The sequence below is a fragment of the Somniosus microcephalus genome, chromosome 1, assembly GCF_052327205.1.
Source record: "Somniosus microcephalus isolate GS21.2 chromosome 1, FLI_Smic_1.0, whole genome shotgun sequence".
NCBI classification, from domain to species: domain Eukaryota; kingdom Metazoa; phylum Chordata; class Chondrichthyes; order Squaliformes; family Somniosidae; genus Somniosus; species Somniosus microcephalus.
Genome location: NC_140987.1, coordinates 444,714,961 through 444,739,079, shown reverse-complemented (window position 1 = coordinate 444,739,079; position 24,119 = coordinate 444,714,961). Strand labels below are relative to the sequence as shown.

The following is a 24,119-nucleotide window of genomic DNA, read 5'->3' as shown; positions in this document are numbered from 1 at the left end:
GGATTGGCGCCAGCGCGCATCACTTCTTTCTCTCGCTCTTTCTGCCTCTGCTTGTGTGTGGGGAAGAGGGGGGTTCAAAAAATGTTTGTGCAGCTTACTTTTTAAAAGTCTTTATTGAAGTTTTGCAATGTGCAGAAACTCACCGATCAGAAAGCAAAGAAACTGCAATGAAAATTGGCAGCAAGCACAAATCATAAAATTTATCGCTTGCCATTGCTGCTCGCTGCCGTGACTCCAGTGCAGTACATTCCCACCCTCCCGTTCAGAAAAGAAAGCCCCTCCAGAGTAGCCATGATCGCATTGAATGGCGGAGCAGGCTCGAGGGGCCGACTCCTGCTCCTATTTCTTATGCTCTTATGTCCAGAGTAACCAGGGGCCCCCACAATGCAACTTACTTTTTTCTATAAAGTAAAATTAAAAGCTTGTATCCAAGTCTATTTGTTTACAGTGACTGAATAAGTCAATTCCATTTCTGTTGCATGGATTCTTGGATTTTTACTGTTGTTTAGAGGATCACATTCCATGGTTCCGTCTATTCATAATTAGGCCCGTTGCTTTATTGGTGCATGAAAAAGCCAAATCCAGGTTTAAAAAAAAATTTGTTCATGGGATGTGGGCATCGTTGGCAAGGCCAGCATTTATTGCCCTTGAGAAGGTGGTGGTGAGCCGCCGCCTTAAACCGCTGCAGTCCGTGTGGTGAAGGTGCTCCCACAGTGCTGTTAGGGAGGGAGTTCCAGGATTTTGACCCAGCGACGATGAAGGAATGGCGATATACTTCTAAGTCAGGATGGTGTGTGACTTGGAGGGGAACTTGGAGGTGGTGGTGTTCCCATGCGCCTGCTGCCCTTGTCCTTCTAGGTGGAAGAGGTCACGGGTTTGGGAGGTGCTGCCAACAAAGCCTTGGCGAGTTGTTGCAGTGCATCTTGTAGATGGTGCACACTCCCACCACCGGTGTACCGTGGCTGCAGTGAATGTTTAAGGTGGTGGATGGAGTGCCAATCAAGCGGGCTGCTTTGTCTTGGATGGTGTCGAGCTTCTTGAGTGTTGTTGGAGCTGCACTCATCCAGGCAAGTGGAGAGTATTCCATCACACTTCTGACTTATGCCATGTAAATGATGGAAAGACTTTGGGGAGTCAGGAGGTGAGACATTTGCCGCAGAATACCCAGCCTCTGACCTCTTGTTGCCGCAGTATTTATGTGGCTGGTGCAGTTAAGTTTATGGTCAATGGTGACCCCCCCAGGATGTTGATGGTGGGGGATTTGGCGATGGTAATGCCGTTGAATGTCAAGGGGCGGTGATTAGACACTCGCTTGTTGGAGATAGTCATTCCCTGACACTTGTGTGGTGCGAATGTTACCTGCCACTTATCAGCCCAAGCCTAAACGTCATCCTGGTCTTGCTGCATGCGGGCATGGACTGCTTCATTATCTGAGGAGTTGCAAATGGCACTAAACACTGTGCAGTCATCAGCAAATATCCCTACTTCTGACCTTATGTTGGAGGGAAGGTCATTGATGAAGCAGCTGAAGATGGTTGGCCCTAGGACACTGCCCTGAGGAACACCTGCAGTGATGTCCTGGGGCTGTGATGATTTTACATGCGTGCGATTACAAGATTCTCTGGGATTTTTATCGAAAGAAAGACTTGCATTTATATAGCGCCTTTCATGACCACCGGACATCCCAAAGCGCTTTACAGCCAATGAAGTACTTTATGAAGTGTAGTCACTGTTGTAATGTAGGAAACGCAGCAGCCAATTTGCGCACAGCAAGATCCCACAAACAGCAATGTGACAATGACCAGATAATGTATTTTAGTGATGTTGATTGAGGGATAAATATTGGCCAGGACACCGGGGAGAACTCCCCTGCGCTCCTTTTGAAATAGTGCCATGGGATCTTTTACGTCCACCTGAGAGAGCAGGCGGGGCCTCGGTTTAACGTCTCATTGATTTGGGGAAGGGTAAGGTTGTCGGTCACATTTTGCAATTCTATCCATTTTCCAAGAAGGTTGCAAAGCGATGGTCTTGCTTATAAGCTCGATGTTGACGAAGGGTTAACACAGAATGTTTCTGCTTACCCACTTTGGTAACTGTTAACCATGAAATATTTTCCGAAATCCATGGTTCGTGTGCATCCAAAACCTACGAAACCCACACAGTAAAAAAAAAAAAAGTCAGCAATTGTGTTGCTTCTGACCCGCTTGCTGGTTTGGAGCCACAACAGGCTGTCCGGCCCACTTATGGAGTATTGTACGAGCTCATTATATTGTGGAACAGATGGCATATTTTGGAGCTTGCTGATTTTCTGCCAACAGATCGGATGGCTTCTGGTGGTCTGTCTACTTTGAGCCTGGGTCCAGTCTGCACTGGCTTGCCCTAAGTTGTTGGTTCAGAGGGTGATGTGGCGTGAAGTTCTTGGACATGGTGTGGTGTTTCCTGAGTTCTGGAGTAAAGACTTCATCTTTGATGATTCAACAAGTTGTCTTTGCTTTCTGGTTCGGAGCTGGTGCCTGCAGCACGAAGAATGGGCATGTTGGTTGAGGCTGTATTTCGAGGAGATGCCACGTTGGAGCGCTGTGCGCCTCGGATGCCTCTGAAAGCTGTTGGTGGGTTTGGGGAGGTGTATTTGTGGGTGGAGAGGTGCTAACGTCCCAGCTTCGCGTGTTGGGACAGAGCATCGTCGTCCATTATAGATTGGTGGTTGTTCTGTCTTCCAGCTGGGCAGTTTGACCATGGGACCCAATGTGTGCCAGGCGGTAGACGTGTTTGTGGTGCTGGGTCCTAGGGTAGCAGTACAGCGTCAGTCCTTTCTGACTACGGGTGGCAGGAAAACATGACCTCCGGATCTCGGCTGCACAGGTGGAAGCTGTTAGAATTTGGTACTTGGTTACATAGGTCCAGGAGGAGGCCATTCAGCCCCTCGAGCCTGTTCTGCATTCAATTAGATCATGTATCTTGGACTCCATCTGCTAACCTTGGTTCTGTAACCCTTAATACCCTTGCCTAAAAAAAATCTATCAATCTCGGTTTTGAAATTTTCAATTGATCCCCAGGCTCAATAGCTTTTTGGGGGGGAGAGTTTCAGATTTCCACTACACCTTTGTGTGAAGAGTGCTCCGTGACATCCCTGAACGGCCTAGCTTTAATTTAAAGGTTATGCCTCCTTGTTCTGGACTCCACCCCGACGTGTCCCCCCCCCCCCCCCCCCCCAAAGAGGAAATAGGGCACATAGAGAGAAACTATCCAATCCTTTAATCATCTTAAATATCTCACTTGGATCACCCCTTAATCTTCTATACTGTAATAGAAGCCTAGTCTGTCCAACCTGGCCTCGTAATTTAACCCTTTTAGCCCCGGTATTATTCTGATGAATCTGCACTGCTTTCCCTCCAAGGCCAACCTATCCTTCCTGAGGGGCGGGGCCCAGAACTGAAACCGTGCTCTAAGCAGAGCTTTGTATAACTGTAACATCATTCCCACCTCTTTGTATTCCAGCCCTCTTGAGCTAAAGGCCAACACTCCATTAGCCTTTTTAATGAATGATTTTTTGTACCTGTCCACGATCATTGTGATTTCTGTACTTTGACCCCTAAATCTCTCTGCTCTTCTTCAGTTCCTAACTCCTCGCCATTTGGAACATGCTCTGATCTACCTGTGATAGCAAAATGCTGCGGATGCTGATCTAGCTATCTTGTGTCCAAAGTGGATGACCTCACACCTTCCCCACAATTAACTCACTTAATCTATCCGTATCCCTTTGCAACTTTCTGCTGCCATCTACACTATTTACTGTGCCGCTTAACTTCTAGGTAGTTCATAAATACAAGTTGTTGTAGTTTATAGGGTGACTGCAGTGTGACCAGCTGATGGTATCTGAGGAAGGACGTTCTTGCCATGGAGGGAGTGCGGCAAAGATTCACCAGACTGATACCTGGGATGGCAGGAATGACGTATGAGGAGAGATTGGGTCGATTGGGCTTATACTCGCTGGAGTTTAGAAGAATGAGAGGGGATCTCATTGAAACTTATAAAATTCTGACAGGACTGGACAGACTAGATGCAGGAAGGATGTTCCCGATGGTCGGGGAGTCCAGAACCAGGGGTCACAGTCTAAGGATAAGGGGTAAGCCATTTGGGACAGAGATGAGGAGGAATTTCTTCACCCAAAGAGTGGTGAACCTGTGGAATTCTCTACCACAGAAGGCAGTAGAGGTCAATTCATTAAATATATTCAAGAAGGAGTTGGATATATTTCTTAAGGCTAAAGGGATCAAGGGATATGGGGAGAAGGCAGGGACAGGGTACTGAATTTGGATGATCAGCCATGATCTTATTGAATGGCGGAGCAGGCTTGAGGGGCCGAATGGCCTACTCCTGCTCCTATCTTCTATGTTTCTATGGTAAGTGAATATATAGTGTAACTGGTGCCATCTTTTTCTGCTGGAGACACCTCCACCTGGCAACTGTGCTGTTGTCTGCATCAGTAAGTCTCGGCAGACCCGTGCTGCACACACATGCAGCTCAATAGTAGCAAGACGCTGATCTGGCGCTCCAGTGCAGTAGGTTGAGAGCAGCAAAGATTCTTGAGCCGCAAGGCACTCGACCCTTGATTTACTTTTGGAGAGCGGTGTCTTAGTCGTGGTCACTTAATTGTTGGGTACAGGGTCTAGCGAGTAGTGGATTAGGTATTTGTTGTGAATGAGGGAAGAACCATTTTCTTTGAGTAACAGCAAAAAGGAATTCTCACTTTTTGGATCTTAGGGTAACTCTGGCTTGTACTTTTATTCTTGTACCCCCTCGCCGAGGAGAATATTGCACAAGAATGGCCAGCAGAGACCCGAGCTCCTGACTTAAGCAGCAGCAAGTACTTGAGGTGCATTTTCTTTTTTTAACTGAATGACACTGACTGTCTTTTCACTAATACTCCAAGAAATGTTAAAAAAAATCTTTCTGTTCAAACGCAGATGGAACTTGACGTCCTGTGGAACAAGTGTGGCGAGCTCTGAGTGCAGTGAGGAACTCTTTTCATCGGTTTCATGCGGAGATCAGGAGGACTGCTATTCCCTGCTGGACGATCAGGAGTTCACTCAGAATGCGTCCTTTGACCTCTTTCCAGAGGGGAGTGTTTGTAGTGACGTGTCTTCATCAATCAGTACCTACTGGGATTGGTCGGACAGTGAGTTTGAATGGCAGGTGAGCTCAAGCGGTTTCTCTTGACTGCTAACGGAGAATCAAAGATTCGTACAGCACAAAAGGAGGCCATTTGGCCCATCGTGCCTGTGCTCTTTCGAAGTGCTGTCCAACTACAGGAAACTTTTTTTTTTTATCCGGGACCGGCGTGGTGCCGGTTGATCAAAAAGTCCGGATTACCGAGAGGTATACTTACCAAGGTACGAGAGCCCCGTCAGTCAGTGTCATTCAGTTAAAAAAAGAAAATGCACCTCAAGTACTTGCTGTACCAGCACGGTGGCATGGTGGTTAGCACTGTTGCCTCACAGCGTCAGGGGGACCCGGGTTCGAATCCGGCCTCGGGTGACTGTCTGTCTGTGTGGAGTTTGCACATTCTCCCCGTGTTTGCGTGGGTTTCCTCCGGGTGCTCCGGTTTCCTCCCACAGTCCAAAGATGTGCAGGTTAGGTTGATTGGCTATGATAAATTGACCCTTAGTGTTAGGGGGATTAAATACGTGGGGTTACGGGGATAGGGTGGGATATGTGTTGGTGTAGGGGTCACGGGGATCGGGTGGGATATGTGTCGGTGCAGGCTCGATGGGCTGAAATGGCCTCTATCTGCACTGTGGGGTTTCTGTGATACATGGCCACAGATCCAGGAGTCCCTGTTGCACGGCCACAGGTGCAGGAACCCCGGTTACACGGCCACAGATCCAGGAACCCCGGTTACACGGCCACTAATATATAGTAAAACTTACCTGAACCTACTCCTGAATTTTGCCGGTTGAGAGGTTTCCGGATATTTAAGTGCCGGTTAAGAGAGTTTCCTGTAGTTCCACTCGTCACCTGTTTCCCTGTAGCCCTGCAGATTTTTCTATTTCAATTATTTATCCAATTCCCTTTTGAAAGTTGCTATTGAATATATTGAATCTGCTTCCACCACCCTTTCAGGCAGTGCGTTCCAGATCATCATAACTCGCTGTGCAAAAATAATCTCCTCATCTCCCTCCTGGTTCTTTTGCCGATGACCTTAAATCTGTGTCCCCTGGCTACCAACCCTCTTGCCAGTGGAAACAGTTTCTCCTTATTTACTCTATATTTAAAAAAAAAAAAGCCCTCATAGGTTTGAACACAACATTGGTCAAATTTGTTGATAGGCTATTCAGAAAGTTGTGACATGCTGAAAGTTAAGTAATGTAGTAGTTTCCTGGGGACACGTGAATATTGTTGGTCATTTCACGAAAGGTCGTCTACCCCAAAATCTTTTTAAAAACACATATTTTAATTTGTTTTCCAAATTGCTTTTTGTTCCATGTTCAGTGCTCTATTGAACTGGTGCGATTACTAGGTCAGTGTCTTTGGTGATCTCGGCCTCTTAACAGGAGCTCTGTTTAAATGAAACCAGAGCTGAGAATTGTAGAGAGGACAGAGCACCAGGAAAGATAAACAGGCCAGATTCAGATAACTGCTGGGTGGGTGGGGGGGGGGGGGGGGGGAGGGGAAAGGGGCAAATGGTGAAAGTACAAACAAATGGAGACAAAGGTGTGTGTGTGTACACTAGCATCAGAATCCTAGAAATTTACAGCACAGAAGGAGGCCATTCGGCCCATCGTGTCTGTGCTGGCCGAGGAAGAGCTATCCAGCCTAATCCCACTTTCCAGCTCTTGGTCCGTAGCCCTGTAGGTTACGGCACTTCAAGTGCATATCCAAGTACTTTTTAAATGTGATGAGGGTTTCTGCCTCTGCCACCCTTTCAGGCAGTGAGTTCCAGACCCCCACCACCCTCTGGGTGAAAAAAGTTCTCCTCAACTCCCCTCTAATCCTCCGACCAATTACTTTAAATCTCTGCCCCCTGGTTATTGGCCTCTCTGCCAAGGGGAAAAGGCACAGCAGTGGGATGCATGCCCATTAATCACTGCAATAAATCCTTCCAATATGGAATAATTTAGGCTTTATTTGCTGTCACAAGCATGAAAATTTCAGATTTTAATTATAACTATATTCTATTTGTGTTTCTATATTACTTCAATGTGGACTAGACACCAAGCTGTAGTGTTAGTTTTTCCCTAAATTACATTGGGAGTGCAAGAAAGAAAAAGCTTGTTAATTCTGTACCTTATGTTCTCGGAACATTGCAAAGCACTTCACATGCAATTAATGATTTTTGGGGTGGAGATAAACGTAGCGAAAGAAAGACTTGCATTTATATAGCGCCTTTCATGACCACCGGACGTCCCAAAGTAACTTTACAGCCAATGAAGTACTTTTTGAAGTGTAGTCACTGTTGTAATGTAGGAAACTCAGCAGCCAATTTGCGCACAGCAAGCTCCCACAAATAACAATGTGATAATGACCAGGTGATCTGTTTTTGTTATGTTGCTTGAAAGATAAATGTTGGCCAGGACATCGGGGATAACTCCCCTGCTCTTCTTCGAAACAGTGCCATGAGATCTTTTACGGCCACCCGAGAGCAGACTGGGGGGCTTAAGATGGCACCTCCGACAGTGCAGCACTCCCTCGGTACTGCACTGGGAGTTTCAACCCTGGAGTGGGACTTGAACCCACAACCTTCTGTAGCAGTCAGTTTATGCCCAGTAAGAATCCGCAGCTAGAGAATGAGACGAATGACCAGTCAATCTGTTTGTGGTGCTTGTTCAGGGAGGAATGTTGGCCAGGACTTTCAGAGAGTTCCCTGCTCCTCTTGGTAGAGCCATGTGAGCTTCCACATCCTCCTGAACAGGTAGACAAGGCCTTGGTTTAACATTGCATCCGACAACGTCGCACTCGGATTTACTGCACCGACGTGTCAGCCTGGGTTCTGTGCTCGAGACCTGGAGTGGGACTCAGGCCCACAACTTTCTCATCAGCTATCATGAGCCAAGCTGAGTGCAGGTAGAAGAGGCTACTTTATATTTTTTTTAAAAAGCAAATGGGGAAACTGGATTTCACATATAGCAGCATTAATTACAAAAGCGCAACGATGCTGTTGAGATTGTACAAGGTGGTGGTTAGGCAATAGTTGGGCTATTGCTTACTGTTGTAGGCACAGCAATATCCGAAGATATTACAGGTAGAGGTAATAGCAAGGACCTATTTCCCTTAGCAGAGAGGTCACTAACCAGAGGGCATAGGTTTAAAGTAATTGGTAGAAGGATTAGATGGGAGTTGAGAACTTTTTTCACCCAGAGGGTGGTGGGGGTCTGGAACTCACTGCCTGAAAGGGTGGTAGAGGCAGAAACCCTCATCACATTTAAAAAGTACTTGGATATGCACTTGAAGAGCCTTAACCCACAGGGCTACGGACCAAAAGCTGGAAAGTGGGATTAGGCTGGAGAGCTCTTTTTCGGCCGGCACAGACATGATGGGCCGAATGGCCTCCTTCTGTGCCGTAAATTTCTGTGATTCTATGGAAAAAGTTTTGCTAGAATGATACCAGGAATGAAAAGTTAGAGCTATGAAGAAAGGCTTGAAAAAATTGACACTTTTTTTCATCAAGGCTTAAGAGAGGTTCTAATAGAAGTTTTTGGTTTTGAGGGAGCAGGTAGTGAAAGAATGGTTCCAATTGTTGGCAAATCTGTAGCTAAGAGATTAACTAAAAATCTGAATGATCTAGGGGGAATCAGTAGAAATGTTTTCACATGGTTATTCGAACATGGAAGGCTTTCAGTGCAGTAACTGAGGGCGTGCTGCACTGTTGGAGCTGCTGTCTTTCAGGTGAGCCGTTCTATAAATGCCCTATCTCCCCTCTCTGGATGCAAAAGATCACATGGCACTATTCGAAGAGAAGCAGGAGCGTTCTCCCGGTGTCCTGGCCAAGCTCCGTCACTCGACCAACACCACCAAAACCACATTGTCTGGTCATTATCTCATTGCTGTTTGAGAAATCTTGCTATGCTCCAGTTGGCTGCTGTGTTTGTGTACATTACAAGCTACCTGTGAAAGATTCTATATAAAAGCAAGCTTGATCATGCTTTGCGGTAGAGTCTATAGCATCCTTTAAAAGGGAATAGGCTGAGTATTTGAAAAGGAAGAATGTAAAATAATAGAGAAAAGTTTTGGAAGTGAGCGTGTTGAAGGGATAATAGCACACACAATGTACTGTGGCCTATTTTTTATATATGGACCATGTACAGCAGGCACCTCAAAGCACTGGAGATGTACTACCAACGCTGCTTCCGCAAGATCCTGCAAATCCATTGCCAGGATAGGCGCACCAACGTCAGTGTTCTTGCTCAGGCCAACATCCCCAGCATCGAAGCTTTGACCACGCTCGATCAGCTCCAATGGACGGACCACATTGTCCGCATGCCCGATACGAGACTCCCAAAACAAGCGCTCTACTCGGAGCTCTGGCACGGCAAGAGAGCCCCAGGTGGGCAAAGGAAACGCTTCAAGGACACCCTCAAAGTCTCCTTGGAAAAAGTGTAACATCCCCACCGACACCTGGGAATCCCTGGCCCAAGACCGCACAAAGTGGAGGAGAAGCATCCGGGAAGGCGCCGAACACCTCGAGTCTCTTCGCCGGGAGCAAGCGGAAGCCAAGCGCAAGGAGCGCACGTCAACCCAAGCACCCCACCCACCCGCCCCTTCAACCACTGTCTGCCCCACCTGTGACAGAGACTGTAGGTCCCGCATTGGACTCATCAGTCACCTGCGAACTCATTTTTAATGTGGAAGCAAGTCATCCTCGGTTCCGAGGGACTGCCTAAGAAGGCCTATTTTTGTACTGTAATTTCTTTCATTCTATAATAACATCAGTATATTTCAATAAGATTATGATGGAGATGTAACTATGGAGGGTTGGTTTAATGTTTTCAAAGTTAAAATTGTGTTCCTGTGGGCTTTAAAAGAGTAAGTTTCTGACTGAGTTAATGCTACATAAAAACAAGGCACGACATTCTAAAGTACTTGTTGCTTATTCTTGTTATATAGAATTCGTTGGGGGTAATATACTAGTATGGAGTGAGAATTGGTTAACAGACAGAAAAAGAGTAGGGATAAACGGGTCTTTTTCAGGATGGCAGGCTGTGACTAGTGTTGTACCGCAAGGATCGGTGCTTGGGCCCCAGCTATTCACAATCTATATCAATGATTTGGATGAGGGGACTAAATGTAACATTTCCAAATTTGCTGATGATACAAAGCTAGGTGGCAGTGTCAGTTGTGAAGAGGATGTGAAGAGGCTTCAAGGGGATCTCGACAGGCTCAGTGAGTGGGTGAGAACATGGCAGATGGAATATAATATGGATAAATGTGAAGTTATCCACTTTGGTAGAAAAAAGAGAAAGGCAGAGTATTTCCTAAATGGTGAAAGATTGGGGAATGCAGATGCTCAAAGGGACCTGGGTGTCCTTGTACATGAGTCACTGAAAGTGAATGTGCAGGTGCAGCAAGCCATTAAGGCAAATGGTATGCTGGCCTTCATTACAAGAGGATTTGAGTACAGGAGTAAAGAAGTCTTACTCCAATTGTATAGGGCCTTGGTGAGACCACACCTGGAGTACTGTGTACAATTTTGGTTTCCTTACCTATGGAAGGATATACTTGCCATAGAGGGAGTGCAGCGAAGGTTCACGAGATTGATTCCTGGGATGGCAGGACTCGTATGAGAAGAGATTGAGTAAACTAGACCTGTATTCTCTTGAATTCAGAAGAATGAGAGGGGATCTCATTGAAGCATACAAAATTATTACAGGGCTTGATAGGGTGGATGCTGGGAGAATGTTTCCCTTGGCTGGGGAGTCTAGAACCAGGGGCCACAGCCTTAGGATAAAGGGTAGGCCATTCAGGACTGAGATGAGAAGACATTTCTTCACACACACGGTGGTGAATCTTTGGAATTCTCTACCCCAGAGGGCTGTGGAGGCTCAGTCATTGGGTATATTCAAAACAGAAGTTGATAGATTTCTGACTAGTAAAGGCATCAAGAGATATGGCGATAGGGCTGGTGAATGGAGCTGAGGCAGAAGATCAGCCATGATCTCATTGAATGACGGAGCAGGCTCGAAGGGCCGAATGGCCAACTCCTGCTCCTATTTCTTATGTTCGTGATGCAGGTTTGACCAAAAAAAAAACTTTCTGTTTGAAGTGCAAAATGTTTTCCCTCCCTCCTAACAAAAAGTCGTGTTTTTAATGCTCACTGTCCAGAATATAGTTCGTCACTATCAATTTTTGCCAAGCAGCATAGTTTAGAAATGTGTGTTGGATGCATTTCTTTTGGTGAAAGAACTAAACAAATGAGAATGTGGTCCATCAAATCTTCAACCAACCTCCCCTGCTTGCTCGGCAAGTTTTATCCAGTGAATAACTGGACCGATGCCGATCAATAAGGTCCCGGATACAATCCTAGTCTGTTCGGAGTTAAGATTATTGCATTGAGAGTGTGTTGGCAGACATCTGGTGCTCTTGCTGTCGAGCTCAATCTCGTACAAGAAGCCAGCCATCATTTTTGTGAGTGTATCAAACTGCCATTTTCTCTCTCCGCTTAAAATGAAGCCTCCTATCGAGTGGGTTCCTGCCTGTGGCAATCGCAGGCCTCCAATGGTCCTGTTTTGGGGGGGAAAAAAAGAATGTGCATTTATATAGCACCTTTCACGACCGCCAGATGTCCCAAAGCGCTTTACAGCCAATGAAGTACTTTTTGAAGTGTAGTCACTGTTGTAATGTATAGAACATCATAATTTTCACAGTACTTGTAGCTGATCTCACTCACTGGCTGCCTGGACACCCCAGGGTTCGTGAGCGAAAATCGGCCAGGTTTCCAGCTACTGGTTGCTGTTCAGGGTCCCTGCTGGAAGGTGTACGTGTGCAGACGTCGAGCGAGGACAAGACCGGGCTCCGCTGCGAAGCTGCCATGGTGGAATAGCCCACTGACTTCCATTGTCGAGGCTTGCACTTGGCAACTGTAATCCATTGAGGAATCAACAGCTTCAAAAGATGGATAGGTGGGGTGGGGAAGGGGGGGAGATTTCAACCATGCCGCCTTTTGCAAAATAAATGCGCGTTACTCTGGATATGGCAAATTGTCAGTGTCCTGTGGTTAGACTTTGGGCATCATTTATTGAACATGTTCCTGTAAATTGCCCCAAGATTTTTTTCACCTTAACCTTGGCCTTCTTGCTGTTCTGAAAAGCTGAAATGCTCCTAGAAAATGCTGTATTGACCCTGTGCACAATCCATCTGATATGAATTATTCAATCATAATTGTGCCATTAATTGACTTCGCAATTGCTCCGAGATGAAGCGCATTAAATGTAAATGCTGGCGCTGTTCTTAATCATAACCATGAGGTTCTGACTCCAGATTTTTGCACGTCAGTGCTTTGTAGCTGTCTCCTCTTATTGATCTGTTCTTAAGGTTTTCTATTTTCTTCTTTCAAAGCTGCCTGGCAGTGATTTTGCAAGTGGAAGTGATGTCTTGTCTGATGTGGTTCCCAGTATTCCAAGTTCTCCTTGCCCTGCTCTAAAGAGAAGAAGCAAACAGCACAGAAGTTTGGACGAGCTTCCGTGGAGTGCAATGTCCAATGATGAGCAGGTATTTGGGGATTGGTTTTAATTGTGAAGTTTACTGTGTAGCGCAGGAATGACTAGGTTATATGCGAGATTGAATGAGCTGTGCATCAATTTACTAAACAGCTTGTACCACTTTATACCCTTTATATATTTTTGAAAGCATACTTCTATATAGTATGACTGTAGAAGATTTTATAATGCTACAGGTAATTTGATTTTCTTTTGGAAATATTTAAGATTTCTCCAAACAGACACTTTTTTCGATTATGCTTTTGTACATTGTTGCACTTCTATTTAAAATTGATTTATGTATGTGAGGGTGTAATGAGACATTGCTGCTGTCAATTCTGTCAACTAAAGAAACGAACCTCTGGGTGCACGTGGGAGCGTTGGGTCTTTTGGGGAACCATTATTTCTAAATTCATGCTTAATTAATTCTTGTGCTTGGCTTCATAACTCAAATCTCACGTGATCACTTTATCGTATTCAAATATTACTACAAATGGTCACTGGCATCAGTTTACCCGTGGATTTGATTGTATTCGTTTATGGGATGTGGGCGTCGCTGGCAAATCTAGCATTTATTGCCCATCCCTAATTGCCCTCGAAGGTGGTGGTGAGCCGCCTTCTTGAACCGCTGCAGTCCGTGCGGTGAAGGTACTCCCACAGTGCTGTTAGGGAGGGAGTTCCAGGATTTTGACCCAGCGACGATGAAGCAACGGCCGATATACTTCCAAGTCAGGAAGATGTGTAACTTGGAGGTGGTGGTGTTCCCATGGGCCTGCTGCCCTTGTCCTTCTAGGTGGAAGAGGTCGCGGGTTTGGGAGGTGCTGCTGAAGAAGCTTTGGCGAGTTGCTGCAGTGCATCTTGTAGATGGTACACACTGCAGACACGGTGCGCCGGTGGTGAAGGGAGTGAATGTTTAAGGTGGTGAATGAGGTGCCAATCAAGTGGGCTGCTTTGTCCTGGATGGTGTCGAGCTTCTTGAGTGTTGTTGGAGCTGCACTCATCTACCTGGTCAATCGCCCTCAGAATCTTTTATGTTTCACTGGGATAACCTTAGACTGCTGACTTGCAGCATTTGGGCTAGCTAGATTCCTCAGTAGCTGAATGTATTTCTAACTGCAGTACCTCGGATTTTATAGAAAAAAATGATCAATTCTCACTATGTCTTGAAGATTACAATTCAACTTGTTTAAATTTGTATACGTAGGATGACTATCCCAACAACTATAATTGTATTTGTAAAGGTTGTTGCTCATGGGGAAACAATGGTGTTCCTGGCAAGAAATAAGCATTATAGTGGAAATTTTGTTACACTCTTTTCATAAGATTCAGATGCGGCTTGAAACCGATGCTGGTACGATTAGCATTTGCAATGGTGAAAATGCCAGTTGCTCTACTGCCTAAAATTAGTATCAATGGAATTTAAAATACTGTACTTAAGCAAATATTGTCCTTTTTTATACAATTACTTGTATGGTTTCCTAGAGTGTAAGGAATTGTGCTTTTTCAGAATCAAAACCCTTAATGAAGTGGGCTTTAGTTGCACTGAAAAAATCCTCAATTATTAAGTCTGAAAGTTGCATGACTTTCAAGAGCAGGAAAGTTCTCCCAGTGTCCCGGCCAACATTTTTTCCCTCAACCAACATCACTTTATAAAAAAAAAAATTTAAAAAAATGATCTGGTGGTCATCACATTGCTGTTTGCAAATTGGCTGCCGCGTTTCCTGCATTACAACAGTGACTACACTTCAAAAGTACTTCATTGGCTGTAAAGTGCTTTGGGATGCTCTGAGGTCATAAAAGGCCCTAGATTAAAAAAAATGTCTGTCTTTATGGGGAAGCCCAGCAGGTGTCCACAGCTCGCCGATCTTGTGTAAATGAGGCCCAAGGCCCAATATTGGGTGTGCCTCTGGCCTACCCGTTACGGAGCAGGTAGCACTCGCAGGCCAGTGCGCACCAATTTCTAGGCCGACACATCCCAATTATTTCATTTCTCTCCCTCCCACACCCCACTGCCGCCCCACCCCTATATAATAGAACAAGCTGTGCATAATGGAATATTGCACTGGTAACACTCTTTTATCATCTTTTTTAAATGTCACTGTTTGTAGAAATTTGTGTTGTATTTTGACCCCTCAATCTGAACCTTTTGATGGGGGAGACTTTAGTTACTGCTCGCTGTAGCTCCAGGTCAAATTTCAACGATATTGTGCTTATAAAATGTGTGAAATTTGCCATTCTAATGACCAGTGCAGCATTCCCTAGCATGTCTTGATCGCTTTTAATTGGAATGTTACACAAGTTATATGTTGCACTAAATCTACCGCTAAACACAGATTTGGGAGATATTTGCTCGTTCGGGACTTCAAGACCTGAATAAAGTCCCCGACCACTTTTAATCTGGGGTACTGTTAATATTATAAAAACTAACTAATGATGTGTTCATCTATTAGCCGCTCTCTGGAACTGAGTTAAAGTTCACGAGCTTGATGAGTACGGAGTAAAGCATAATCAAATTTGTCGCGACATAACTAGATGTACATGGAACATAATAGGGTCACTATATATTCAACTGTTGTATATTAATTGCGACTGGTTGTAAATGTCTACCTGCTTATCATTTCTACTTGTTTCAGGTTGAATATATTGAATACCTGAGCCGTAAAGTCAGTACAGAAATGGGCCTACGCGAGCAGCTGGACATTATTAAAATTATTGATCCGAATGCTCAGATTTCCCCTACGGACAGTGAATTTATAATTGAACTGAACTGTCTGACAGATGAAAAGCTGAAGCAGGTAAATCTCGAGACCAAATTTTATTGTACGTGATGAAAGCCATAAGTTTATCTCCTTGTAAGTGAGAATTGATGTGATTGTATAAATACTTTGTTTTTACTTTAGTATAAAGGTGGAAACTTATTTGCATTTCATGAATGCATAGTTTTTGTTTTCTTCAAGTTTTCTGCAGCAATTTTGTAATAGAAATTTAAGTTTCATGCTGTCATTGTGGTTGATTTTCTACTTGTGTTTGCTATTCAAATGTGAATGCTCTCTTAGCAAGTGAATGCAAATGGTAAATTTCAGTATGCAATTGCAACCAATTATTTTAGCAAACCTAATTTTTAAAAAAAAGCAGTAACACTTTAGGAAGGACCCGACGGCTTTGGAGAGGGTACAGAAGAGATTTACTGGAATGGTTCCAGGGATGAGGGAATACAGTAACGTCGATGGACTAGAGAAGGCTAAGAGGAAATTTGATAGAGGTGTTCAAAACCATGAAGGGTTTAGATCGAGTAAATAATCCGTTTTCAGTGGCTGAAGGGTCGATAACCAGAGGGCACAGATTTAAAGTGATTGGCCAAAAGACCAGATGCCCCATGAGGAAAAACATTGTTTTCCTTAGAGCAGAGAAGACTGAGGGGGGACCTGATTGAGGTGTACAAAATTATGAGGGGCATAGACAGGGCACAGGAAACTCGTTTAAACGGCACCTAAATATCCGGAATTCTCTATTAACCGGCAAAATTCTCACTCCGAAAACAACACCTCAATAACCGGAAATGTTGCCGAGTCCGAGTCTCCCACGGTGGCCGAGTTAGTCAGTGGGGGTAGTTCTCCAAACTGCCACTACTTGGCTTCTTGGCGCTGTCGGAAGTAATTAAAGAGTTATGGATTACCCTCAACTGGCAGTACTGTACTTAATCAAGCATCTTCCACCATCCATTTAACACAACATTCTGTAGGTGAGTACCCAATTACTGTATACTGCACATTTCTTGATTTTTAAAAAATTTTTGTTTGTTAAAAATAGCCTCGGTAGATAACCCTCTCCGTCATCCGGAATTTTTAATCAACCGGCAACACGCTGGTCTCGTCGGTGCTGGATACCAAAGAGTTTCCTGTAGATAGAAAGGAACTTTGCCCCTTAGTAGAGGGGTCAATAACCAGGGGGCATAGTTTCAAGATAAGGGGCAGGAGGTTTAGAGGGGATTTGAGGAAATACTTTTTCACCCAGAGGGTGGTTGGAATCTGGAACTCACTGTCTGAAAGGGTAGTAGAGGCAGGAACCCTCACAACATTCAAGAAGCATTTAGATGAGCACTTGGTCCGTAGCCTTGTATGCTATGGCGTTCCAAGTGCTGGAAAATGGGATTAGAATAGACGGGGCTTGATGGCTGGTGTGGACGTGATGGGCCGAAGGGCCTCTTTCTGTGCTGTACAACTCTGACTCTAACCCTCTCTGTTACCTCATCAAAAAAACTCGATCGTTAGTTAAACACAATTTGTCTTTAACAACTCTGTGCTGGCTTTCCTTAATTAATCCACACTTGTCCAAGTGACTGTCCCGGATTATCGTTTCTAAAAGCTTTCCCACTACCGAGGTTAAACTGACTGGCCTGTAGTTGCTGGGTTTATCCTTGCACCTTTTTTGAACAAGGGTGTAACATTGGCAATTCTCCACGCTTCTGGCACCAGCCCTGTATCCAAGGAGGATTGGAAGATCATGGCCAGTACCCCTGTGATTTCCTCCTTTAACTTCCCTCAGCATCCTAGGATACATCCCACCCAGTCCTGGTGACTTATCTATTTTAAGTACAGCCAGCCTTTCTAGTACCTCCTCTTTCATCCAGTATCTCCACTACCTCCTCTTTCATTGACTTTGGCAGCATCTTCTTCCTTGGTGAAGACAGATGCAAAGTACTCAATTAGTACCTCTGCCTCCATGCGCAGGTCTCCTTTTTGGTCCCTAATCGGCCGCACCCCTCCTCTTACTACCCTTTTACTATTTATATGCCTATAGAAGACTTTTGAATCCCCTTTTATGTTGGCTGCCAATATATTCTCATACTCTCTCTTTGCCCCTCTTATTTTATTTTTCACTTCCCCTCTACTTTCTATATTCAGCCTGATTCTCACTTGTATTCTCAACCTGACCTCTGTCATACGTGCTCTTTTTCTGCTTCATCTTGCTCTCTATATCTCTTTTGTCATCCAGAGAGCTCTGGCTTTTGTTGCCCTACCTTTCCCCCTCGTGGGAATGTACCTTGACTGTACCCGAACCATCTCTGCTTTAAAGGCAGCCCATTGTTCGATTACAGTTTTGCCTGCCAATCTTTGGTTCCAATTTAGCTGGGCCAGATCCGTTCTCAACCCCTTCCTCCAGTTTAAGTATTTTGACTCTCTAGATTGCTCCCTGTCCTTTTCCATAGCTAATCTAAACCTTATGATACTATGATCACTTCCCTAAATGTTCCCCTACTGACACTTGTTCCACGTGACCCACCTCATTCCCCAGATCCAGCAATGCCTCCTTCCTCGTTGGGCTGGAAACGTACTGATCAAGAAAGTTCTCCTGAACACACTTCAGAAATTCTTCCCCTCTCTGCCCTTTACACTATTACTATCCCAGTCTATATTAGGATAATTGAAGTCCCCCATTATCACTACTCTATAGTTCTTGCACCTCTGTAATTTCCCTGCAAATTTGCTCCTTTACATCCTTCCCACTAGTTGGTGGCCTATAGAATACACCTAGTAGTGTAATGGCACCTCTATTGTGTCTTAACTCTAACCAAATAGATTCTGTCTATGACCCCTCCAGGACATCCTCTCTCTCCAGCACTGTAACATTCTCCTTAACCAATACTGCCACCCCACCTCCTTTCCTGAACACCCTATATCCAGGAATATTTAATACCCAATCCTGCCCTTTTTTGAGCCAGGTCTCCGTTATTGCCACGACATCATATTCCCTAGTGGCTATTTGCGCCTGCAGCTCGCCAACCTTATTTACTACGCTTCGTGCGTTCGCACACATGCATTGTAAACCTACCTTAGACCTTTTACATTAATTTTTGAAGGATCATTTGAAATGTTGCGGTTAATCCTATGCTACAGTATTGTCAGCGTACACTGATCTTACTGCACCACCTTTCACCTGAAGTTAAAATAAAGACAATGTTTATGGAACAGTCTTAATAAGATGGTACACAATCTAGAACAGTCATCTAGCCTGGAGTTGCTATAGCCATTGTTACATAGGAACATGGCAACATGGGAATTGCTGGACTAAATAAGACCAAGATCCATCTTGTTCGCCTCTACCATCCTGGTGGTCACATGATGCAATGATAATGGAGTCATTCTGGGGCATCACTTCATTGACCATTTAAACATACTAAAAATTCCTGTTAAACTACAGTTCAGCAGCACATGCACATACAAGCAGATTGGAATGGTGTTGGAAGGACCTCCTTGCATGCTCCTACCCTCGAATTAAGTTATCTGTTCTTGAGTTGCAATCTGCTGCGCACGAGTTGTGTAGCTTTGGCTGTTTAATTGTATGGTGCTTTCAGGAGAGTGCATTGGTGTGTTGGGTTTTTGCTACGGTTGTGCATACACTGGGGTTTGTGCTTGTTTAAGGATTGAAGCAGTTTGTTCGTTCCTTCCCTAGAGGGTTTAGTTGGGATGGGTGGGAGATGACTTACTCTACCCATGTGGCCTGATGGTTTAGAACCCTATCTTTATTGAAGTTGTAAGAGCATGACTTGTATTCCCTCGGTGATGGGTACGGTTGGGGACGCGGGGTGGGTGGGTGGGTGCAGGTTGTGCGGACTTGCATGAAGGGGCCTCAAACTATCTGGTCCTTGGTTCCAAATAGAAGCTGAACATCATCCATTCTAATTGGTAGCTGTCCTAATAGGTGTTGCACCCAAATATTTTTTTGCTGTTTTTTTTTTAAATTTTGAAGAGATTAAAAAAAAAAAAAAAAATAGTACTTCCCCCTTCTGGTACCAAAAAAAATCTACAAATGTGCCGTTGGTGACATGTTTGAAGTGGCGCCTGTACTGTTTTGTCTGTACACACTTTTTAGCGTGTGAAACTAAAAACACAGAATCAATGCCATTCAATTGACTTTTTGCTGGGCTGAGGGGGTTGTCCTATGAGGTTAGTTTGAGTAGATTGGGCCTATATTCTCAAGTTTAGAAGCATGAGAGGTGATCTCATTGAAACGTATAAGGTTCTGAGGGGGATTGACAGGGTGGATGCTGAGAGGTTGTTTCCCCTGGCTGGGGAATCTAGAACTAGGGGGTCACAGTCTCGGGATAAGGAGTCGGCCATTTAAGACCGAGATGAGGAGAAATTTCTTCACTGAGGGTGGTGAATCGTTGGAATTCTCTACCCCAGTGGGCTGTGGATGCTGAATTGTCAAGTATATTTGAGGTTGAGATAGATAGATTTTTTGGATTAAGGGATATGGAGATTGGGCGGGAAAGTGGAGTTGAGGTGAAAGATCAGCCAAGATCTTATTGAATGGCGGAGCCGGCTCGAGGGGCCGTATGGCCTGCTCCTAATTCTTGTGTTCTTCTAGCAGAAAACTGGAAACCCTACTTGTAAAGTGAAGCTATTGACTTTTTAGAAGCCGCAGCAGGTTGTTGGTGGAAAGGTAAATTCTGTGCATCGTTTTGGTGCAGAGTGTTGGTGAGCAGGTCCAATTAACGCATCATATCCCATTTAGGTGAGAAATTACATTAAAGAGCATGGCGCTCGCCAGCGATCTGTGCGGGAAAGCTGGCGGAGAGGCAGTTACACTGGCTGCGGGGTCAGCGGTGTGAGCGGGGCCAGCAGCAGCAGTGCCAGCATGGTGAGCTCGGCCAGCAGTAGTGGATCCAGTGGCTGTAACTCCACATCTGCTTCGAGTGCCAATATGAGCCGGGCGCACAGCGACAGCAACCTGTCCACAAGTGCAGCCGAGAGAATAAGAGACTCGAAGGTAAGAGCTTCGTTAATTGAAAATGATTGATTTGTCTTTGCAAGTTTAGATGTTGCTCGTGAGCATTGCGTGCTTCTGATTTTCACTGGTCCTGGGTGTAACGTACAATTTGCCTTTTTGAAGTCGGGCTGATTAGTGCAGCGTACAGAACGCTGCAGTTTCTGACATTCAAGTCTGACCGAAATTATTTAATGTTTCACTGCCTTCTGCAGTGGGGAAAATTGCTAGGGACCCCGACTCTCTCTCAAACAAGATTTTAGTTGGATTGCAATATCGCTAAATCAGAGACAATTGTTTTAAACACTGGAGGCTTGTCTCGGAGATAAAAGGATGAGCGTGATCCAGCCAGAGGAAGCGGGTACAGTCACCCCATAGGTTCTTCCTCGCTCTGTTTCCACACTTAATGCAATGAAGAAGCATCAGGAAAGATGTGACTGAATTTGATACCTTAGTCTGAATCTGAATCAGCATTTGCTCCTTTTGACATCAAGAAGAAAAAGACTTGCATTTATATAGCGTCTTTCACGACCACCGGACATCCAAAAGCGCTTAACAGCCAATTAAATACTTTCTGAAGTGTAGCCACTGTTTTAGTTTAGGAAACGCAGCAGCCAATTTGCACACAGCAAGCTCCCACAAACAGCAATGTGATGATGATCAGATAATCTGTTTTTGTTAGGTTGATTGAGGGATAAATATTGGCCAGGACACCGGGGATAGCTCCCCTGCTCTTCTTCGAAATAGCGCCATCTCCACCTGAGAACAGACCTTGGTTTAACGTCTCGCCCGAAAGACGGCCCTTCCGACAGTGCAGCGCTCACTCAGTACTGCACTGGAGCGTCAGCCTAGATTTTTGTGCTCAAGTCTCTGGAGTGGGACTTTAACCCACAACCTTCTGACTCAGAGGTGAGAGAGAGTGCTGCCAACTGAGAGGACACTAAATGCAAACAAGTCAACATGCCAGTGCTACGAGGAGCAATATCCCTGCACTCCTAGGTAGCAGTAGCACTTCCTGGTCTTCTTTGGAAGAAGCGAAGCCGACCTGTTTATCAGTTTTTTAAAGAAAATTATCTGAAGGACTGGTGTGTTGTATGGTGCAACATGGAAGTCTTTCAAAACCGCATGTTGCCCCAGCATTGTCCAGCTCATTGGATTGTCCAGTTTACCTGCAGTGCAGAGGCTAACCAAATTTGATCAACGAGAGGTGCTCTGCCTTTTATTATTGCCTTAAATTGATTGTAAAATAAAAGGCACGTGTACAATCTCTAATCCTTGTGCTACAATATACTCAGTCCATTGAGCACCCTTGGGATGACGTATCTCAAACTCTTAAAAATAAAACGGATGGGTATGGCGTGACAACTCCTAACTCTCTCGCTGCCCTTTCTCTCCCACCTGCCCCTCTTTCTTCCCACCCCACCCCACCAAAACCAACTGTTCGACAGAAACGATCCAAACAGCGTAAACTGCAACAGAAAGCCATGCGGAAGCGTCAGTTGAAAGAGCAGCGGCAAGCGCGGAAAGAGAGACTGAGTGGCTTATTTCTGAACGAGGAGGTGCTCTCGGTGAAGGTAGCGGAGGAAGACCACGAAGGGGACGTGGACATTTTAATGTGACCAAATGTAAAATAGCGATGTATATTGAATTTAAAAGAAAATGAGTTATAACACTAACCAGCAGCTTGAAAGCTGAGATAAAAGTTAAAAGGGGACGATTTCCGTTTACAATTTAACATCGTGTACCTTTTATTTTGTGTTTTTAAGACCACTTGATAATTCAATTGAAGCTGCTGAAACACTGATTTGTACAGAAAACGTTAAGTGTCGTCCATAAGGTATCTAAATGACTTGGCAGCAACAATATGCTTTTGAAAACATATATATTCCTATAGCACTAATGTGAGGTGCTCTACTTTAGTAGAAATATATTTCATTTTTTTTGTGCATCACTGTAGTATTTGAAATATTGCCTGTGGAAAAAAAATATATATATATATGTGTATTAAGATATTTCATGTTTTTGATTCTTTACTTGCACAATAGTTATTGTGCAAATCCTTTGAAACATTGATGATTTGGCAACGTTTAACAATTACCATCACCAGTGCAGTACTTATCTGCCATTACTAAATTGCATGATTAGCTTGATCAGCTTTTTCCATGTTTATAGAAATGATGCTGTGTGTTCTGGCCGATTATTTATCCAAATTGCATATATTGAATCCTGTTGTATGCAAGAGGTCAGGACAAACAAATTATTTAAAGGGCTTATGACTTTTCTCAGAACAGACTTAAAGGCGAAGGAAAGTTGCGCAGGAGTATTTTTGTTGTTGAAAGTACCTCTCCCACCTCCTGTTTACATGGAAAATAATAGTCTGAACAGAATTTTGTTTTAAAAAGTCAAGCTTCTTACTGGCGCAGGGGCCCCAAAGCCAAGTTTCCCAGACTATTCATGTCGTCGCCAGTGGGAAGAACCTGAAGTGGCTCCATAGAAAGCAAAGGCCCAGGCCTTCAGAGCTGTGCTATTGACTCTTCCCACCTGGGAAATCTCCATCTCACCCCCACCCCCAACAGCCTGCTTCCTGGGGTTATTGAGGTTTGGCAGTGACACTCTGGACAGTTGGAGGTCATAACTCCAGTGGAGCCACCACAGCATTTGTGGTGATGTCACTAGACCGGCTGAGAACGGCGACCCAGTTGGTGGGTCTGCGTTCCGAGAGAAAACTTCACGCTTACTTAAATAAAAAATGTAAAAGAAGAAACTCTTTGATTTTTCTGCTAAGACTACTCCTCTTCCCTTCCCTTTCTCCCCCCCCATCTCTCCTTTCTCCCCCCCCCCCCCGGTCTCTCCTCTCCTTTCCCCCCCCCCCCGTCTCTCCTTCCCCCCCCCCCCCCCGTCTCTCCTTCCCCCCCCCCCCCCGTCTCTCCTTCCCCCTCCGTCTCTCCTTCCCCCCCCCCCGTCTCTCCTTCCCCCCCCCCCGTCTCTCCTTCCCCCCCCCCATCTCTCCTTTCTCCCCCTCCCCAGCCCCCAGCTTTCCTTTCCTTTTAAGTAGTTCAGTACAATACTGTGTAGGCTGCAGTGCAAAGGGTTGGGGGTAAGGACTAATATCCTCAGTGTGCGCACAATATTTACTGCAAATTTTACAGTAGCTGGGTATATTTCATGCAGTGCTGTACATGAAAGGATTGTAAACTGGGCCGTTGTGTTCTTTCACGGAGTGGAAAAGGATGGCAAGATAAGTGCGCTGCACCCAATATTATATGTAAGGGAATCGAAAAGAGTTTGTTCTTGCGTACCTTCATGTGCGAAGGAAAAGATATGTAGAGGCATTAGTGGACCACGTCAGATTTCTATTTCACAAAATAATTACTGCACTCAGAAGGGCAAAAATTTGTGGCCTTTTCTTCCACCTTTAGTTTACTCCCAACTGCATTGTTAAAATCTTGTGACTTTTGTTGCAAATAACTGATATCTGTTGGATCTAAACAAAATGACTGGCCAATGGGGTGAAAAATTTAAATTAAAAAAAGACTCTACTGTAATTTCTCAAGTAGCTGGATGTATATGAAATTCATACTTACAGTGGAAGTATTTGCGTGTTTGGATTTAAGACTTGTCTAATTCCAGGTTTTCTTCAAGCAATTCTGAAGGTGA

At 44.7% G+C, this 24,119-nt stretch overlaps 1 protein-coding gene across 3 annotated transcripts in view; it reads left to right on the top strand.

The window, feature by feature from the left end:
• Window positions 1–22,474, top strand: part of fam199x (family with sequence similarity 199, X-linked) — a 36,838-nt gene extending 14,364 nt beyond the window's left edge. For 2 of the 3 annotated variants that reach the window (XM_086001839.1, XM_086001847.1), the window contains exons 3-7: window positions 4,968–5,196; window positions 12,553–12,705; window positions 15,326–15,487; window positions 20,211–20,465; window positions 21,911–22,474. In XM_086001839.1, coding sequence (XP_085857965.1) covers window positions 4,968–5,196; window positions 12,553–12,705; window positions 15,326–15,487; window positions 20,211–20,465; window positions 21,911–22,081 — 970 coding nt within the window. In that variant the 3' untranslated portion in view covers window positions 22,082–22,474. The remainder of the gene's footprint in view (window positions 1–4,967; window positions 5,197–12,552; window positions 12,706–15,325; window positions 15,488–20,210; window positions 20,466–21,910) is intronic. The other variant, XM_086001857.1, reaches the window with a different exon arrangement.
• The last annotated feature ends 1,645 nt before the right edge of the window (window positions 22,475–24,119 follow it).